Source organism: Phocoena sinus, chromosome 1 (assembly GCF_008692025.1).
Source record: "Phocoena sinus isolate mPhoSin1 chromosome 1, mPhoSin1.pri, whole genome shotgun sequence".
Classification (NCBI taxonomy): Eukaryota; Metazoa; Chordata; class Mammalia; order Artiodactyla; family Phocoenidae; genus Phocoena; species Phocoena sinus.
Window position 1 is genome coordinate 52882631 of NC_045763.1, and position 19541 is coordinate 52902171.

The window sequence follows — 19541 nt, forward strand, 5'->3', positions numbered from 1 at the left end:
CGTGTTTAACTCAGAAAGTATACTTTACAAATGTCCTGCATGTTCTAATTTGTATGATGGAAGGAGAAAAGAGCTCATCTGAGCACCAATTTGACATCGTTTTATTCCAACAGTCTTTGGAAGCCAACACTCCTTCCCTTTTTGACTGTCTAAAATGCCCTTGCTAGCCAGATCCTTCTGCTAGCTACAGTGTTTGCACATTTCCTTGTTAATCAGCCGCGTAGGCTCGGAGACTGTGTGTTTTGGTGTTGTTTCTGTGTGCAATCTCGTGCTGCTTCCTGAACGCATGTGTCCCTTCCCTTCACAGCCTACTCGACACCCAGCACCTCCCCCGCAAACCGATTCGTCAGTGTTGGACCACGGGATCCAAGCTTTGTAAATATCCCTCAACAGACACAGGTGGGCCGCTCTCATCTTTTCTGTATGTGGTGCAGCTTGTTTTATTCATCAGGTGCATTGTAACTCGTCTTTCGGCACAACAGGCTGCATTTCCCAGTCCCTGTTCAGTCCCCTTTCCTCCCGACCCCTACCCATCCTGGCCCTTCAGCCACATTTCCATATGTTCTTAGAAATCATGGAAAACAGTGCCTGCAATTTTTGCTTCTTGTATTGAGGGGGTAGGAGAGGAGGGCTTCTGTGCCAGAACTGCTTTTGCTATGGGAAGAAAATTTTCCCAGGCTGGATAGCGTGTGCTCCCTCTTTTAGGAATCTGTGCCTCTCTACGTGCAAGCAGACAGAAGTAGGCCCCTATTGAACCTGGAAAGTATACTCTGGCTGCCGGCGACATCAGAGTGCATGCTGGGAATGGGGGGGCCAGTCCCTCTTATGTACTCATTATAGGGTCCCCAGGAACCTGGCAGACTTTCTAAGAGAAAGGAAAAGAAAGGGTTCCTGAGCGCTGTTAAGTTGCTGGTGTTGGTACTGAAATAGGAGGTGTTTGTTACTGGCTTCGCTGGCCCCAGTGGGGTGGGAGGGGATTATGTGAATACAATGTCATATTTTGAGGTAGGTGATTGAAAAAGAGTATGCCAGGACATCTAGAGTTTGTTTTTCAATAGATAGTTGTGTTTTGTGCTAGTATAGGCCAAGGAGAAAGAATCTCTTTGAAAAGTTTTGAAATAGCTGCTGTTAATTGAGAAACAGTGAAAGACTTTTGGAATTCAAAGGTAGCATATATAAAGATACTTAGAGAGTTGTGGAATAGAATTAGAGGCAAGTTTTGGAAGAATCTACTCTCTGATCTCCTAATCAGAATGTGACTGTATATTATCAGAATTGACATAAAGACTTTTCTCTTTGAGGTTCTCAACACAGTGTTTGAAAAATTCTCCAAGATACTTTGTGCATGCGCCTCGGTATGTAATCTCCAGATGCCTAATTTATAACTATTCATCTTTGTTTGTAACACTATGAGCAGGTGCTTATGAACGAGATAGATTTGCTTTCCCGGGTCCGTTTGCTTTCTCTGCGAAGGGTTTTAGTTTATTGGTGTGTCGACAGCGTGGGTTAAACAGCATTGCATCTGAAGCCTTCCTTACACTGAAGCAGGGTCACGGAAAGTACAGCCTCGGAGGAGGCAGCTGGGAGGAGAGGGAGAGGGGAAGGAGGGAGGGGAGGGAGAAGGTTAACTCTTGAATTTCCCACTTCTGCTGTTTCTTCTGAAACTGGCAGGTACATGGCATCTGGGATTAACTTCACCTATTCAGTACTCCGCATAAAATCGTTCAAGTTTATTGCTTATTTTCCCATACCTTCAACTATTTAACTGGTGAATTTGAAGTTGAATAATTACCTCAAAGGCATTACAGTAGAAGAACATTTCTTATTGTACTTCTGGCTCACATGATCAAGGTCAATGAGAAGGGGAGAACTGGGGACAGTAGCTTTACATTGGATGATTGCTTTTCTCAAAACACCAGTGGGCTCAGGTTACTTCATTAAGAACCTCAAAAATGCAGTTTGGAAATGTCCTGTTTTGTATTTTATATAGTATTTTTATATAAGCTGTGATTCACTGAACTGAAACTGTACCCTGCATTCCATTCAATTTGTTTCTCTATAATCAAAACGTATTCTATTCCGACATGGCTTTGTTTCACAAATGCCTTATTTAACCCAGAAACTGAGTCTTCATGATGTTGACCACAAAAATTCAATTCTTAAAAATCCAGATTTTCTACGCATCTGTATGAATGATGTCATGTAGACCCAGTATTGGCATCTGGAACTGAATTTTTTGGGTTTCTGTTAAATATTTGGCATCATAGAGACAACAGCTTAAATGTTTTTTATCACAGTGACACCTGCCACTTTTGGCTTGAAGAAAGCCATCCCCAATTGTCTTATGAGAAACCACGCTAATGGAGTTACTCTTTTTCCCCCAAAAAATATCCTGAGATAAAAGTGTGCTCTAAGTATTTTAATATTTAGGTATATATATTAACTCTTTTTTTTTTAAAGGAACTACTTTCTGGAACCATTTAAAGTGGTAGGCATATATAGATATAGATCATAAAAATAATATTTTTAGGTACTCTTTTTGAGAGGACATCAGAAGAGGAATTTTTATAGGAATTTTTAAAGACATAATTTGAACACGGCCTGCAGATTAGTAATTTCCTAGGCAAGCTTGCATTTTTCTATATAAATATTTTTGTTAATAAGGCATGAAATTTGTATTAGTTGAATTATGGGAAAAGTTTTCTGGAAAAACAATATTTTCTTTTCTGCCTTTAAAGAAGTAAAAATTGAAGTGTCACCCAAGCAGATAGGTAAGCTTTATAAATGCAGGAGAGGTATCCTGCACAGAAATCCATAAACAAATACAAAATAAAATGGTCTCCCTTTTCCCCAAAGAAACCTCTTAAAACATCAACCTGTAGAAGACAGATTAGATATGGTCCCTGTTTTTTCCAGCAGATAGAATTCCAACTAATGAATAGACATTTGAAGTAGGCAGCTTTCAGTTTATCATAAGACCTTTCTTTAAAAAAAAAAAAAAAAGAGAGTTCTTTGATTATACATAGCCTCTATTTATTGAGCATTTTCTATGTACTGAGTACCTTAGGTACATTATCCAACGAATCTTGACAGCTACCCAATAGGATATATATAATTATCTCCACTTCATAGATTTGAAACCTGAGATCTGAAGAGATCGTTGATTTTCCCAAGGCCACACATGGTGAGAGGCAGAGCAAGAATGCCTCCCCAGTTTTGTCTGACTCCAAGGCCTATGCTCTCAAACCACTGTGCTGTACTGCCTCATGGGCCGGTGAGCACCTTTCCCTGCAGATATTCAAACAGAGACTGATGCTCAACTCTCAGGAATACCACTGACGTATTCCCTGGTTTTAAATCTGAGATTGCACTAAAATCTAATCATGAGTATATACCCCAAAGAATTGAAAGCCGGGTCTCCAAGAGATACTTGTACACCCATGTTCTTCGCAGCATTATTCACAATAGCCAAAAGGTAAAAGCAATCCAAATATCCATCGACAGATAAATGGATAAACAAAATACGGTATATACATTTTATTGTGTATATACCATTTTAATGTGGTATCATACATATTATTCAGAATTGAAAAGAAAGGGACTTCTGCAGTATGTTACAACGTAGATGAACTTTGAAGACATTATGCAAAGTGAAATAGTCCAGTCCCAAAAGGACGAATACTATACGATTCCACTTATGTGAGGTACCTAGTGTAGTCAAATTCATAGAGACAAAAAGTAGAATGGTGGTTGCCAAGAGCCGGGGAGAGGGCAGAATAGAGAGTTATTGTTTGGTGGTACAGAGTGTTAGTCTTATAAGATGAAAAAAGCTCTGAAGATGTATGGTGGTGATGGTTACACAACACTGTGAATGTCCTGAATATCACTAAACTGTCCACTTAAAAATGGTTAAGATGGTAAATTTTATGTTGTGTGTATTTCACCACAATTTTTAAAATGTAATCATTAGATAAACTCTTCATGGTCCTTTCTCCACTTGAGAGTCTAAAATTCTGTAAAACAGCCAGGAAGAGTGGATTGTTTACCAAAAAACCCACTGTCATTTTGTGCTCTCGTGTCCAACACATAGTGGGTAGCCAGCAGATACGGGTTGAATCTAAATGATTCATAAGGAAGTTTAAAAATAATGACTTTTTCTTATTACAGTCGTGATACATGTTAATTGTGGAAAATACAGATGGGAAAAATAATAAAAATCACTTGTAGTCCTACTGTTAACATTTCTGTCTAAATCCATCCAGACTGCTTCGATGCATACAAATATATTGCAAAAATGAGATCATATTATATACACTGTTGGGTAACCTGCTGTTTCTTCCCCGTAACAATATATTATGGCCTTCTTTCCATGTAAATTGGAAAAATTGAATATTGGCTTTTATTGCACCTATTCATCATCTGTAATGATTGGTAGGGAAAGATAACATGGATAATTGAAAGCCATTTTTTCTCCTCCTTCCCTTCCAGTCTATCTTTTTTCCTCCAGAGAATTCCTCCCTTCACTGAGACAGAATTGCCTTCTCTTTAGCCTTGCCTCGAGCTAGTTTTCTTTCAAACTGCCTTCCAATTGCATTGTCTATCTCACCCCAGCTTTTGGCTCTGTTGGAACATTTCTGCCAAGTTATCTGTCCCATTCTTCTGAATCACTTGTCTGCTACCTCTGCTACTATCATGATTTGCCTTTCGTTTTCCTTATACTCCTCCATTTTGTAGTTCATCATTAACATGGGGGGTAGCCACCTCCTGACAGCCTTTAGAACACCCATCTGTTCTAAGAAACCGTGACCACCCTGAATCTCTTATTTTTCAGTATTGTCCACCATGATAGTTGATACTAACATATAGAAAAGTCTCTGGAGCATAGAGTATCTACTTCACTTTGGACACTGTTAATGTCCCCTGCACGCCCACTGAATGATATAAGAGAGCATGGCATCATCTCAAACAGCAGAAAGCCAATGGCCATTTCAGTTGCGTCTCATAATTTAATCTGATCCCTGAAAACGAGAGCCATTAAGAGGAGGCATTTATTTAGAGAAAAAAAGTTAATATTTCATCATGAGGTAATAAATAGAAATACCAATTCCCACACAGAAGGACCGAGCAAAGAACTCATTTTTTTTCAGGTTCTAGTTTAATCAGAATGTTCAAATAAAATGCCTAACCTGCAGAACACCAATGAAGACTAATTCTTTAAAATGAAAAATGAGTGCAAACAATACTAAAAAACAGGCATTTCTTCCCTGCCACCCAAATCTATCACTGTTCTACCTCAACAGAATTGTGGTATCTGAAATGCTATTTAAAACCAAATTACCATTTGGGTTATTAGAAGAATCGCTTGGCATGGCATGGGCCTGATTTGTTGACAAAAAGACACAGGTGCTGTAACCTTTGCTTAGTAAATCATTTAGCTGCCTGACTGGCAAGCAGTGTGGCTCCCTTTGCCTCATGAAATTTACAAATGTATGCACAAACCACACACTTCACTGTGCTGGAAACCGGCTGATCTGGAGAGGTCCCTGCAGAGCTAAATTATGGGCATAGCACCCGTTGTCTGCCTTTGGTGGGGATGCACAAGGAACATAGGGAGGTGGTGGATATGGAGAGCGTTTGGATCTGTTGCCATTCTGTGTGTCATATTCCTGAAACTCTGCCTAAGAAACCAAAGCTCGGGCAATCTGCAAAATGCAAAACTTCCTAAGTCCCTTTAATCAGTCACTCATCATTTCTGACTATATTCCCAAGACCCAAGAAGGCAGGGAATAACAATTCTCCTCAAGTTGTTCAGAGTCTAATAGAGGAAACAGATGTAAAAAATAATAGTAATGACAACAACATTAATAATGCAGTGTGATACCAGTTACAATAAGGATTTGCCTAAGAGGCTTTGAGACCAGAGAGCTGAGTAGAACTTTCCAAAGAGTGGAAGGGACAGAAAAGGCTAGATAGTTTTTTTGTCCTTGTCTAACTTTGGACTGATGATATGGCTCTGGTTCTTATACATTTTACCTTTATCCTGTACTTTTAATTTTTGCCATGAGCTGGTCGATAAGGCTTTATCCCATCTTAGGTAGAGAGACACGCTGAGTTCTGTCTTCTCTGGACCAAGCAGATAAAATTAGAATCCTTTCCCACTGCTGGCATATCAGCCAGACCCCCCGCCCCAGTCCCTCATTTCCAAGAAACAGCCCTTCTTGCGTAATGTTCTCACCCAGGACACCAAGCTCACTTGAGATTGCACTGCACTTAGCTGAAGCCATTCCCTGCCCAGACTCCAGCTGCCTGCCTGTAGGAGGTTAGGTACCACACAGAAGTTCAAGGAGCAGCCTGGATAGTTGCAAAGGCAGGAAACTCAGATTTTGTTAGAGAAAGGAAAATAAAAAATATCGTCCCCCTTCTAGTTAGAATTGGATCTGAGCATTTTTGTTACAAGCCCATACAGCTGAAAACTCCCAGGATTGGAGAGGAATGGCAGATAAAATTCCATTTACTCCTAACTTTGAAAAAAGTTAATTGGCCAAATGGGCATTCTGTATTAAGCTCCAGTGTATGCCAGGTTCTGTGCCTGCACTCCCTACAGGCCTCAGAGCCCTCTGAGATTGGTGCTGTTATCCCTGTTTTACAGATGAGGAAACTGAAATTTCAAAGAGTATACTTGCCCCATGGCAAACGAGGTAGCCAGGGTTTGAACCCGTCTGTCTCCAGAACTGCTCTCTTTCCTGAATACTGTCTTCATCCTTAACCATTTATAATGAAAGGTTACTGACTGTTTTCTCTTTATGGTCTAAGATTGACTCATCCTCTTACATCAAGGAATAGGACCGACGCTGTACTTCGTTCTTCTGAAGACCTGCCCCAGTTTCCTATTAGCCTGCATCTGTGAAATCAAGACTGAGTTCATTCTGTCATCCTTCCTGGGAAAAAGACCTTTACTAATGACATTAGTCTGCATCTGTGAGAACAACCGGCCTCTGCCCAGAGCCCAGATAGCAGAGCAGCTGAGACTGTGAGCTTTCCTTTCAGATCTTGGTTGGAGCTTTATTTCATCACTTAGAAGTAGTATGTGTAATTCATTTCTTGTAGTTTTTAAAATTTTTTCTTTGTAATTCAATTTTTCTAGCCTGGTTTATTAACTGTAAAATGGTGATAACTATTTATCTACCTTCTACGGTTGTGTTGAGTCTTAAATTCTGTTAGTGTAGAGAGAGTAAATGCTTGACACCTGTTAAATGCTCAACAAATAATAGCATTTGTTGTTCAGTTGATAACTAAGCTCATATTGAAACAGTATTTTCTGGATTACAAAGTATTTTCTCATTTGATCTTCAGAACAACCCTTTGAAGTAGGCAGAGCCGTTATCATTATCCCCATTATACAGATTTTAAAACTGAGGTTTAAAGAGAGGGAAGTGACTTCCCCAGAACCACATAGCCGGGGGTTCGTAGAGCCAGGACACAGACTCACTTCTGATTCCAGAGCCCACACTCCCTTCAGCATGCCCCATCAGGGAAGGACTTGTATGTGTCCTCATGTGCTACTGTGTAGATATGGGCAGAACCTGCCCACCAAACGCTGGATCCAAAGTAACCATCCAGTTAGGACAAAATTAGGACAACACCTCCACAAGATCAGAATCTCGTGGATTCTTCCACTGAGCATCTGCCCTAAAGGTACTCCAAAAGCCTCATTCAACTGGGTACATCGATCCTTGCCCTGCACCCCATTTCTTCTCTTAAGCCAAATTGTGCCCCAAGGCAGAGGAGACTTCCCAAGGGGAAATCATGTCTCTGAGGGTGGCAAGGACTGTAGCAAATGAATGTACCCCCCCAGAATCTGCGGGGAAAGGCAGTGCCTGGTCATTCTTTTCTCTTATGTTCTCTGCTCCAGCCGTAGGTGTTGAATAGTCAGCACCGCCTCGCGGAGATGTTACCCCTGCCATCTGCTCCCTCTTACTGTGGGCAGGAGCGACTCCCCCAGCTTCCCAGTCCCCACCCCAGCCTGTAAGTTCTTACCACGTTCTCTTCGCAAACACTTGGCAGCTGACTCACGGACAGCCTATGAGACACGCTTAAAATACATTTTTCAATAAACAGAACCTTTGTCTTTCAAGTTTTATTTGGGCAGCACATTTTAGTTGTCCTCAGCCACAAATTTCACTTCTGAACCAAGCGAGAGCCTCAGTTCTAGGTACTGGTCTCCTTTTTCTCCCTTAGTTTTTAATACTTCGGAGATCCCATCATGTTTAATGGCATATTTTGGTTTGGTTTTAGCCTTTCTGTTTGTTTGTTGCCTTGCTCCAAAAAGATTTGGGGAAACTTCTTAGTTGAAGCAAATTGATGATCGTTGAAAGAATTAAGGTGCTTACATGGGATCTGGCACACAGTAGGTGCACAATAAATAGTGGTTCCTTTCATGCTTGCTTCTTTTCCAGTATTTAAATGAGATCAGTGGCAATGGAGAAGGGGAAGAGGAAAGGGAGATTTCGCAGGAAATTTTAGATTTCGTGGAAGAAGAAAAAGGACCAAACGTCTGGTATTTGTTTAATTAGCCCTTGGGATTGTGGGAAAAGTGGGATAGAAAATGAAGCGGGGGGGAAGATTGAAACAAGAAGCTGTGAATGGGTGTAAAGAGCTGAGAGGAGTTAGATCAGAATTTGTTGATAGCCTTACAATGAAGTCAGAAAACCATAGTATCAAATGCAGAACTGCTGTCAAAATTTCCAGCCCTGAAATGCGTCTTGATAATGATGTTTCCAGTCAGTGGAAGTTTCAGGATACTGAGGGAAATGCTCTTTTTTTAAAAACTGAAATATAGTTGATTTACAATGTTGTGTTAATTTTTGCTGTACAGCAAAGTGATTCAGTTATACATATATATGCATTCTTTTTATATATATATTCTTTTCCATTATGGTTTATCACAGAATATTGAATATAGTTCCCTGTGCTATACAGTAGGACCTTGTTGTTTATCCATTCTATATATAATAGTTTGCATCTGCTAACCCCAAACTCCCACTTCATCTCTTTCTCACTCTCCCCTCCCCCTTGTCAACCCGAGTCTGTTCTCTATGTCTGTGAGTCTGTTTCTGTTTCATAAACGTTCATTTTTGTGTCATATTTTATATTCCACATATAAGTGATATCATATGACATTTGTCTTTCTCTTTCTGACTTACTTCACTTAGTATGATAATCTCTAGTTGCATCCATGTTTCTGCAAATGGCATTACTTCATTCTTTTTTATGGCTGAGTAGTATTCCATTCTATATGTGTACATCTTCTTTATCCATTCATCTGTCGATGGACATTTAGATTGTTTCCATGTCTTGGCTATTGTGAATAGTGCTGCTATGAACATAGGAGGTGTGTGTATCTTTTTGAATTATATTTTTGTCTGGATATATGCCCAGGAACGGGATTGTCGGATCATATGGCAACTCTACTTTTAGTTTTTTGAGGACCATCCATACTGTTCTCCATAGTGGCTGCACCAACTTAATTCCCACCAGCAGCGTAGGAGGCTTCCTAAGGGAAATGCTCTTGACGCTCATGGTCTGATTTCTTTAGGGGAACAAGGAAAAAGTCATGAATCGGAGAGTACAATAGACTTGTTTTCACATCCTGGCTGTGCCATTTATCTGAGTGATCTTGGACATGTTACCCTTTAAAATTCTGTTTCCTTATCTATGAAATGAAGATGATAAAGTATCTACCTCATAGAAGAAAACCCAATTAAGTGTGGCTTCAGCCAATCAGGTTTTCTTTTCTCACATAGCAAGAAATCTGTCAGTGAGTGGTTGTTGGCATTGTTTCAGCTGCTACATGTTGCCAGCAGGAACCTTGCTCTTTCTAACATTCTGCTCTACCATTCTTAGCATCCACAAGCAGGTGCCTCTGACTGCAAAATGACTGCTGCAGCTCCAGGCATCATACCCATATCCTTCCCCCGTATTCCTCTTATACCAGGGAGCAAAGATCCTGCCTTATTCCTTCCCTGTTTCCTGTTAACAAATTTCTACTTGGGTCTCATTGACTAAAACTGGTCACATTTTAATCTTTAGTTGCAAAAGATGCCAGGAAAGCCAACACAAAACTATCTTGATTGGCTATGATCATGACTCATTACCCAGGGTTGGTCACATTGTCCTCCCTAAACAAAATTGCAGAAAGAAGGGGCAATAGATAGTGGGGTAGATTGTTAACAGTATCTCCCATCTTCCTTTTTCCCCGTTCCCTGGTAGGTTTCATGCTGTTTTCAACTCCTGTTCTTGCACTCGACTCCTTTCCTCTCTTGCTGCTTGTCTCCTTCCAGTGCCTTTCCTCCACACTCACTCCCTGTGCATCTAGGAGACAGGTATGCTGTGTGCATGTATGAGTGTACAGTGATCATCTCATTTCAGCCCTCTGTTGGAGTCCAGGATTTGGGCAGAAGTACTGGAGTTTTCTGCAGACCAGCTCCCGCAGGGCTGGGTCCAGGTTCTTCTGGTAAACGAGGACTCTGAAAAGGCTGCGTTGAAGGACATGTGCCTTTGTAATTGCAGGGGAACTCTGGGAAGCAGTGCCCTCCACGTGCCCTCCCAGGTGCTTATCAAACAGCAATAGGTTCTGGGTTTCTCTTTTATGACTTGGAACCAGATGCTTCCTTTGCAAAAGAAAAGAGCCTGGTTTTGCTGAGCTTGAGTCAACAGAGTTCAGAGAACAGGAAGATGAGTGCATTGGCCCTGCTACATGCTCTGAGGAGAGAAGGCAGTACAGGTGGGGTTCCCACTTTCCACAAAGCCCCTGCATGTGGAAATCCCATACTGGGGAAGAATTTGCTTTACCAAATATTTCTGCACTCTAAATAATGACTGTTCGCATTAGGAGAGGTTCCTTTAGGACACAGGCTTTCCCAGGCCTTCTAATGAGTCTAAGACCTTGAAGGTTCCACAGATACACATAGTTCCAAGGCCAGAGCCTATTGTCTAATGTGAGATTCTCAAAGATCTCACGTGAGTTCTCAATGATTCTTCCTGGCCACTTTTCCCACACCCACTTGTTTACCTTCCTGTTTGTTTATTGAGGACGAAGACACATTCTTTTATCAGTGGCCTATGTTTTGGGGGTATAGCCTTTCATTGGAGCCTGTTCATTAAGTTACATTCCACAGTGCAGGCTTCCCCCAAAATATTTGCCTGAGAATTTTTCCTTAGGCTTCACATCGCTTCCTTTATAGCAGAGACAAAGTAACTTAGCACTTCTAATTGGCTTTTCAATTTCCAAATGCTTTACACATTAACTAATGAACCACATGATCTTGTGATAAGCTGGATCCCTGGGTTGGAGCTGGGACACCGGGTTAGGACAGGCTGTCCTGGCCCCGGGTTCCTCGCCTTCACACTCTCCCTTCCCCGCACATGCTGCCACCTGTCCCACCCCCCTACCCCCCACCCCCAGAATCGGAATGTGTTGGGCTAAATGGAGCTGCAGCCCAGGCACAAACATCCCCAGCACAGGGCAGCCTTGGGCCCACGTGGCTCTGCCTTAACGATGTGGGAAGTGCCCAACACTGCCTTCCAAGGCTGGATATGCTGCATGTTAAAGGAAATTTAAGGCAGCCTTCGTGGAACACAGGTTCTGCCCCTCTCAAGTACAATCTCCCTTCTGTGGATCTATGTCCAAGTGTTATGTATGTGTATTGGGGAAGCAGTAGTACCAGGGGTCAGGGGTGGGGGGAATGGAAGGAGAATACAATGGCAAGGTCTAGTAAGGGAACTGACCATAGTGCATCTTGGTAGAGTAAAATGAGCACTGGACTAGGAGTCAAAATATCTGGATTCCTAGCTCATCTGTCCCACTCACCAGCTGTCCTTAGGGAGGAAAAAGAAACCAGAATTTACTGAGCACATACTATATCCCTGGTAACTACCAGACCAGGGTACTACTGATATATATGATCCAATCCCTGCCATCCATTGCTCACAGACTTTTAAGGAGAAAAGTAAACAAATTATAGTAAGATACGGTAAGGGAAACAGTTGAAGTATGTATAATCTACAGGTAGTGCAGAGAGTAGATAATTAACCCGGGGGAGAAGAAGGGAATTCACGGAAGATATTCTAGAGGAGATTTCACATGAGCTAGTTTGGAAGGAGACAGAAATAGTTCCATTCCAGGAGAGGGGAACAGCACATGCAGAGAAACAGTGGTGTGTGTTCAGAGAATTCTGTTTCATATGTTGGTTAATGTAGGGTAAATGACAGAGAATATTGAGTAATGAGGCTGGCAAGTTAAACGGGGTCTAGTCGTGAATACATACATGCTTTTATACAATGATAAGGCACTTGGACTTTATTCTGCGGGAGATGGGAAGCAGGTGAAGGACACAGTGGGATCTCTATATGTGAAGAAACCTTAACTTAGCTTGGTTTACCATGCATGAGGTCTGAGATTTTACAGGTAGTAGCAGCATTAAGACCTATGGTCATGAGGTACTCTCCTCTCCAAGGCAGTATAACACAGTAGCGAAAACAGAAGCTTTGGAGCCAGATGGACTTGATTTTGATTTATCTCAGTACATGACTCATATGGATTAAATTGTAACCCCCCCCCCAAATTCCTTATATTGAAGCCCTAACCCCCAATGTGATAGTATTTGAAGATGGGGCCTTTGAGAAGTAGTTAGGTTTAGATGAGGGTGAGACCCTTATGATGGGATTAGTGGTCTTTTAAGAAAAGACAGGGAATTCCCTGGCGGTCCAGTGGTTAGGACTCAGTGCTTTCACTGCTGTGGCCCCAGGTTCAATCCCTGGTCGGGGAACTAAGATCCCATAAGACACGCAGTGCAGCTAACCAAAAGAAAAGAAAAGACACCAGAGAGCATGCTCTCTGTCATGTGAGGACTCAGCAAGAAGGCAGCCATTCGCAATCCAGGGAGATGACCTTCCCCGGGTACCAAATCAGTTAGAACTTTGGTCTTGGACTTCCACTCCAGAAGTGTGAGAAGATAAATTTCTGTTGTTTAAGCCACTCAGTCTGTGGTATTTTGTTATGGCAGCCTGAGCAGACTTCTACAGTGACCTTGGGGTAATTTTTAGCCTTTCTGACCCTTAGATGTCACATTTTTAAAATTATAAATTAATTGTGCATTCCACTTAGAGTTTTGTGAAAATTCAATATGGTTAGAATGTAAAGCCCCCAGCACCCCACCCTGGCACAGGGAAAGCTGACGTGTGCTGCTGCTGCCTTTTCACTCCTTAGAATGGAACCTCCGTCAGCACCAGAAGTGAGGCAGGATGCATCTCCTTCATCTTTGGGACCAGGGACCCGTGATTGCCAGTAGAGACATAGAAATGTTAATATGGTGAGAACCACAGAGGTAATCTGGTAATTGTTCCCCTGGGCTGCGTCGTCTCTCCCTCCATCCTCCCATGTCCATTTTCCATAAACTGTGCCATTAATTCTCTCACTAGCTAGTGGAATGATATTTATTTTTTAAGAACATACTTAGCATACTCCCAAGAAGCAAGTTAAAGCTCAGCTAACTGCTTCAGTTTCTGGTTGTGAGGAAAAATACACTGAGGAATGTATATGGAGAGTTTCTATGTATGGTATAATTTCATATTAAAAACCTATTAAACTTTATGCTGGATGAGGGAGAGAAGAAAAAAATCCAGTGCAAAAAACAAGTTATGAACCTAGGAGCACCGTTTCTGAATGTTTATTTTGTCAGATACGCAGCTGACATGACGGGCTCTAATGGGGTGGTGATCCTCATTGAATTGCAGATGGCTGTGAGTGACTGAAATACCGCCGGGACTTAAATAAGTGGTGCATACTGTATTACTTAGGCTGCATCCTTTAGCCAAGTTGAAGGCTTCTTTTTCTCCATCCATTCCCAACACACGCATGCATACACGTAACATGCACACACATGCGCACACACATGCATGCATCTGTCCATTCCAGAAGCTCCGTGTTAGAGCCTTAATTTCCCATCTGGAACAATGCTGATGTGCCTTTCCTGACATTGCCCCTTTGCCCTCTGCCACCAAAGTGCAGCCCCACCACACACACACACACACACACACACACACACACACACACACACACTCTCCAATGCAGATGATGGTGTCTCAGATCAGTCTGCTTTTCTGCAGCATCAAGACCCAAATCAATTTATCGACTCCGTCAGAATGGCTGGTACAGTAATTGTTACAAGAGAAGAATGGAAAGTGAGAACGTTTCCACGTGAAAAATAAAAATGAAGTTTTGTTCTTTCCTGTCCCCCCCCCTTTTTTGCCTCATAGATCTTTATGTGTTTACACAGCAGAGAGCACTTTACTTAAGTTAATCAGCTCCTTCTACATTATTAATTGTGACAGGGCGCTACATGACAGGAAGAGTTTTATAGGAAACATTGATCTCACTCAGATAGCGTGGACCTGAGCAGGTTTGGTATTCCTTCCCCCATCTCACTGCTTTGGGGTCCCATCAAATCACATTTCCCTGATTGACAACACAGAACACCTCCCATCAATACAATTGATTCTGTGAAAAACGACAAGGAACATTTTTCAGCTGGAGATAGATGAATTATGGTGATGGTAAAGAGAACATTTCAGAAATCTTCTTTCAGTTTAGAAACTTAAATTGGGAACTAAGGTACTATTATCATCCCAAACACAAGCCTAATTTATATCCTTAGAAAAATGCTACTATTAAAAAAAACTTACTACAAGTGAAAAATAGCCTTAGTTGAAGCCAGCAGTGAACCTGAAGATATAATAGACGTTTTTAAAAGGCCATCCGCTAATTTTTTGTGGGACATTTTTGGTTAAGTGCACATCTTTGAAAGACATTTCATTAAAGTTCAACTTTCATGGCTTATACCTGTAGACCCTAACATAAATCCTATGTGAATGGACAAAAGTGAGTGGGTGTCATTTGTGACCTGGAAATAAAAGGTCAACCATTGGATTTATAGCTTTTTTAGTGAAAAGAACATAAAGATTCCTGCCAACTGGAGTCAATCCATATTTTAATGTTTCCTAGTTAAGATGATAAAATCAAGAGATTAAGATCATGCTGTTCAGTGAACGTCAAAAATTAAATGTGATGGGCTAAGTGTCATTCCCAAGGGGCAGAAGTTAATATTTTAAAAACCGTTTCTACCACTGGCAGTCAAGAAATGAATTGTCCATGATCATTAACCAAGGTAAGGAGAAATCCCACTATTATTACTAAATTTAATGATGACTATTACACTAATCAACTATATTGTTAAATTACTCTGCTGTTCTCCTTTAATGTCCCCAAACAATAATAGTGGATTGATTGCTGTCAAATAATTCTCATATACAATTGTGAACAAGTCATGATGAGGGCTCGTGGATGAAGGCTTATTTGTGGGAAAAGAAGCTGTGGCTATCTTATGGATAAGAGAAATAACATAGAACCTTACGCTGCATATAACATTCTTCTAAGACCAAGACTCTGTGACACTACAGACCTGTTATTAAGTATGATTCACCAGGACAAGTTTTTTAAATACAAAAAAAAAAAAAAGAACATGCATTTCTTTTCATTATCTTTTTTTCTGTTTCATATGTTTGCCATCTTTATCTTTTCTTTGTAGGAAAAGAATCCATTTACAGGTCCTTTTCTTCTTCAAACTTGTAGACCTCTGGATCCCATCTCCTTTGGATTTTTATTAAGGGAGAAGAAAGGTTATTTAAAGGTGTTTATAGGATGACTCAGACACATGGTACCCCCATGCCATTTGCAAATCCATTTTAAGACGCTGGTATTTTGGGAAGTTACAGAAACTCAGAATCCTGAAGCCGATAGTTTTCTTAAAGATTGTCACCTCCACACCCCATCATTTTTCAGATATGACTTTAAGTGCATTTTGGAAAAAAGCATGTATGCTTCTGATAAAACAGCCCCTCCAAACAAGAGGGCCCAAGCTCAGGGAGCTGAAACGACTTGTGAAGCCACACAGCTGATCAGAGGCAAAGCAGGTCTGAGAGGCAAGGTTTCTGACACCAGAGAGGGAAGGCACTGGTAGTTTAATATGTGGCTTAGGATATGGGTGCACAGTTTCTATTTTACAGAGGTGTTTTATAGAAGTTCAGTATCCATTAGACTGACCCAAGTGCATTGGAATCCTGAGGAACAAAAGCACGTACTTCCAAAGTTCACCGTGCAGAATTTATCTTCACACACTACCACCTAGTATTGTGTGCATGTGGGTGTGGGTGTGCGTGGGTGGTTTTTAAACCTGTGCTTCTGTCTGTGCTCTGGGGAAGCTTTCGGTGGTGTATTCTTCTAACTTCTGTCCTTCACAGTGCAGACAAAGGTTAAAGCTCCCATCTACTTTCACAGGCAAATATTTTAAGGTACTTTTATAGGAGGCAGGGAGCAGGGAGGACCTTTGATTTAAAGTTCAACATTTACATCTGTAATTCTGCCTAATTTCTGTGCTCACATTAATTAAATTGAAATCGTTTAATTAGAATAAAAACTGAAATTGATCATTAGGATTAATTTAACCTGATAGGCTTTGTGTGCTTTTCTAGACAAATATTATGAAATGTAGTGATAATGACGCAGCAAGAGGTATAATTTCACATCTTATAATGATTTTAATATCTGCCAGTTGTTCTCTCTGGTATCTGGATAGCTCTCAATGTTGCTATTAGTTCCATCATTACCATTCAGCTAGGGCCAGGCTGTGTCTCTCTGCTGGCTTCTTCCCAAATATTTTTTCCTGTCAAAGTCTAAAGATGTACCAAATTCTCTTCACCCCTCCCTCCTAATAACATAATCCTTTCCCTTAACCCACCCCCACCATCTTCCAGGAACGCTATTTGCATGGCTCTTCCCCTTGGCCTTGCATCACAATGACCTTTGTAAAACAAGAACTGCAGAATGACACTCCTTATGGAATTCTCTAGTGTTCCTCAGTTCTGGGACAGTGATGTCAAATCTGGACTGTCCCTCTGCACCCCTTCCTGGCTGCTTGCTTTGAATAAGAACCAGGCACAGAATTAAGCTCCATAGTAAGATGAGGCATGGTACCCACTGAATAACTCTAAGGGTGCAGGAGAGACAAGGCAGCTTCTCCAAGGGCCTAATTTGTGTTCAGGCAATAGCTTGCCCTCTTCATCCTGTGCCTTCCATGTAGCTCCATCCAACGAGCATGTCTCCAAATTGGTGGCCTCTGTTTCTAAAAGAAAATTGCTGAAGGATGAGACTACTGTTTTGCCCTAAGATTCAGCATGAATGAAATAACATTAGATCTGCATCTGCCTACCAACACACTGATGAATGTAAAACTTTTTGAACTATCAGGTCAACTATCAAATTATTTTGTCTTCAGAAGAATTAAGAGCTGCATGGATAGATTAAATCCTCAGGAAAATCTGCAAAGCGTTTGAGTATCGAATTCCTCCCATCCACCATTTTGCCAGAGTTACTTAAAAAAAAAAAAAAAAATTGACGTTGGCAGTTATGTTTACTTTGTTTCCTGCAACAACCCTTAAGGCAGAAATTCAAAGGATAGTGGAGAATGAGTCAAAATTGGATAGATATTTATGAGTAAGAAAGAAGAGAAACAAAAACTAGACAAAGGAAAGAACATGTGATTCTCAGTAATTTGGGAATGAGTGACCAATGGTACAGTAGAGACTATCACATATGCAAATTATTATCTTTCTGCAGCTTGGCCAATCGTTCCTGACCAAAGGCAGAGAAACTCTCAGGGTTGTGAGTCCTGATTTCATTCAGTCGTCATAAGTTAACCGCCGCCCCCAAAGAAACTAATTTTATCGTTCATTTCTACAGAATATCATCTATGTGGATTCTACTTTTATTCGTGTCTTTATCCAATAGAAGAAACTTAGTATTTTAAAAATCCTTAATGCGTCTAGCATTTGAGCTAGGCTAAGTTCAAGAGATTGAGAGAAAAGAGGATATAGCCAGCATACTCAGGCTGTTACTATATTTATCCAAGAAAAGTGACTGCCCATTATGTACCAGGCCAAGAAGCTATATGGGCTAGCATATAGAGATGAGGTTTCTGTCTTCCCCATGTCAGAAAGGAAGACACATACATAAAAAAAAGCATCACCTTTGTTTAACAGCTTAGTTTAACTTAAGTTAAAAGACAAAACACTTCCATATTTTCATGTATTATTTCACTTCATCCTCACAACCACGGTGCTAGGAAGGTGTTCTTAATCAGAGGCACAAACTGAGACCAGATTCGCAATGGACTCAGTCCATCTTCCCTGAGCCAGGTAGTTTCTTCTCTGAATCCCCACAGCAGTGCTTTCTTTTGAGCTGTTTATCTGACTTATTACCTGTCACTGTGCAGGGCTGCAGCTGCTGAAGCTGGAGTACTGGGAATGCCACACCCTGCAATGCCGGGTATGCTCACCTATCAGGAAAGTGCTCCAGGGCCGAGATGCTATAGAGTAACACTCAGGTGTTTGAAGCATTGGTTTATTATTGCTGTACCCACTTTCTTGCCAAACTCAAATTCACAGAGAAGTTGAGTGGCAGAGTTCTTGGTATTGTTTGTCCCACTCTCCTTCCATTTCTGTCCACAAAGACCATCACTGCTTTCTCTGAACTCCAGGACCCTTGCTTAGCAAGGAGACTGAGTCTTAATCTCAGTCAGCCAGGAAACCAGTTCTCTCCAGATTGATTTCTATGAGCATCTCAGAAGCCCTACTTCAACCCTTCAAGCTTCTAAACCAAAAATAGCCATTTCTTCCTCTCTAGTGTAACTTTGTTGGCTGGAAAATCCCTGAGATCTTTTTGACCTCAAAAATCCCTTAGGTTTTTTCATAAACATAATAAGGAGTCCCTTCTGAGTTGGGGACATTTATCTTCATAACACTTTTTAAACTGTATTTTTCAAGTCAGAAAACCAGTTTACACAAACCCTAGGTCTTATATTTGGAGAGAATAAGTATGCATTGACCACTTTCCACAAAGAGTTGAAAATGATTTCAGAGAAATCTAAAGTCACGACTATGGAATTCTAGAATTTGCATCCAGAATCTTTTTAACTGGAATGTTACCACGAAAGCCTTATCGGGAAAATTAAGAAGATCCAGGCCTGGCCTTGTCTTTCTTCCCCTCTTTCTTTGACTTTATAGTAGATCTGAGGAAACTTTTAATACTAACTAAAGCTTGCTGTTGCCTGGCCTCTGAGTCTAAAATGCCTGAGAAAGCAGTACAGATTCCAACTGTAAAACATTCCTCCCCCAAGCCTTGGAAACTAGTGTACAGAGGCCGGTAGAGTTCAGAGGGAGCCCATGTAAATGAGGCTCAGTTATAAACTCCTGAGGAGTGTTTTATTTAGTTTAAACCTGAACTTGAACTTGTAAACCTGTTCCTGGAGAACAACACAGAAAGCCGATGCAGTAGAACAGGAAGCCATATTTCAGCTCAGACAATTCACTTCTTTAAAAGAAAAGAGAGTCTTCGAGTAATTTTTTTTTTTTAACTGAACTGCCTTTAG

General features: G+C 41.0%; 1 protein-coding gene across 5 annotated transcripts in view; it reads left to right on the top strand.

Annotated features, from left to right (window-relative positions):
• NFIA (nuclear factor I A) overlaps positions 1–19541 on the top strand; it is a 396670-nt gene that overhangs the window by 359005 nt on the left and 18124 nt on the right. For 3 of the 5 annotated variants that reach the window (XM_032649031.1, XM_032649049.1, XM_032649023.1), the window contains one exon: positions 308–399. The exons of the other annotated variants lie outside the window; for them this stretch is intronic. In XM_032649031.1, coding sequence (XP_032504922.1) covers positions 308–399 — 92 coding nt within the window. The remainder of the gene's footprint in view (positions 1–307; positions 400–19541) is intronic. 5 annotated transcript variants of the gene reach the window in all.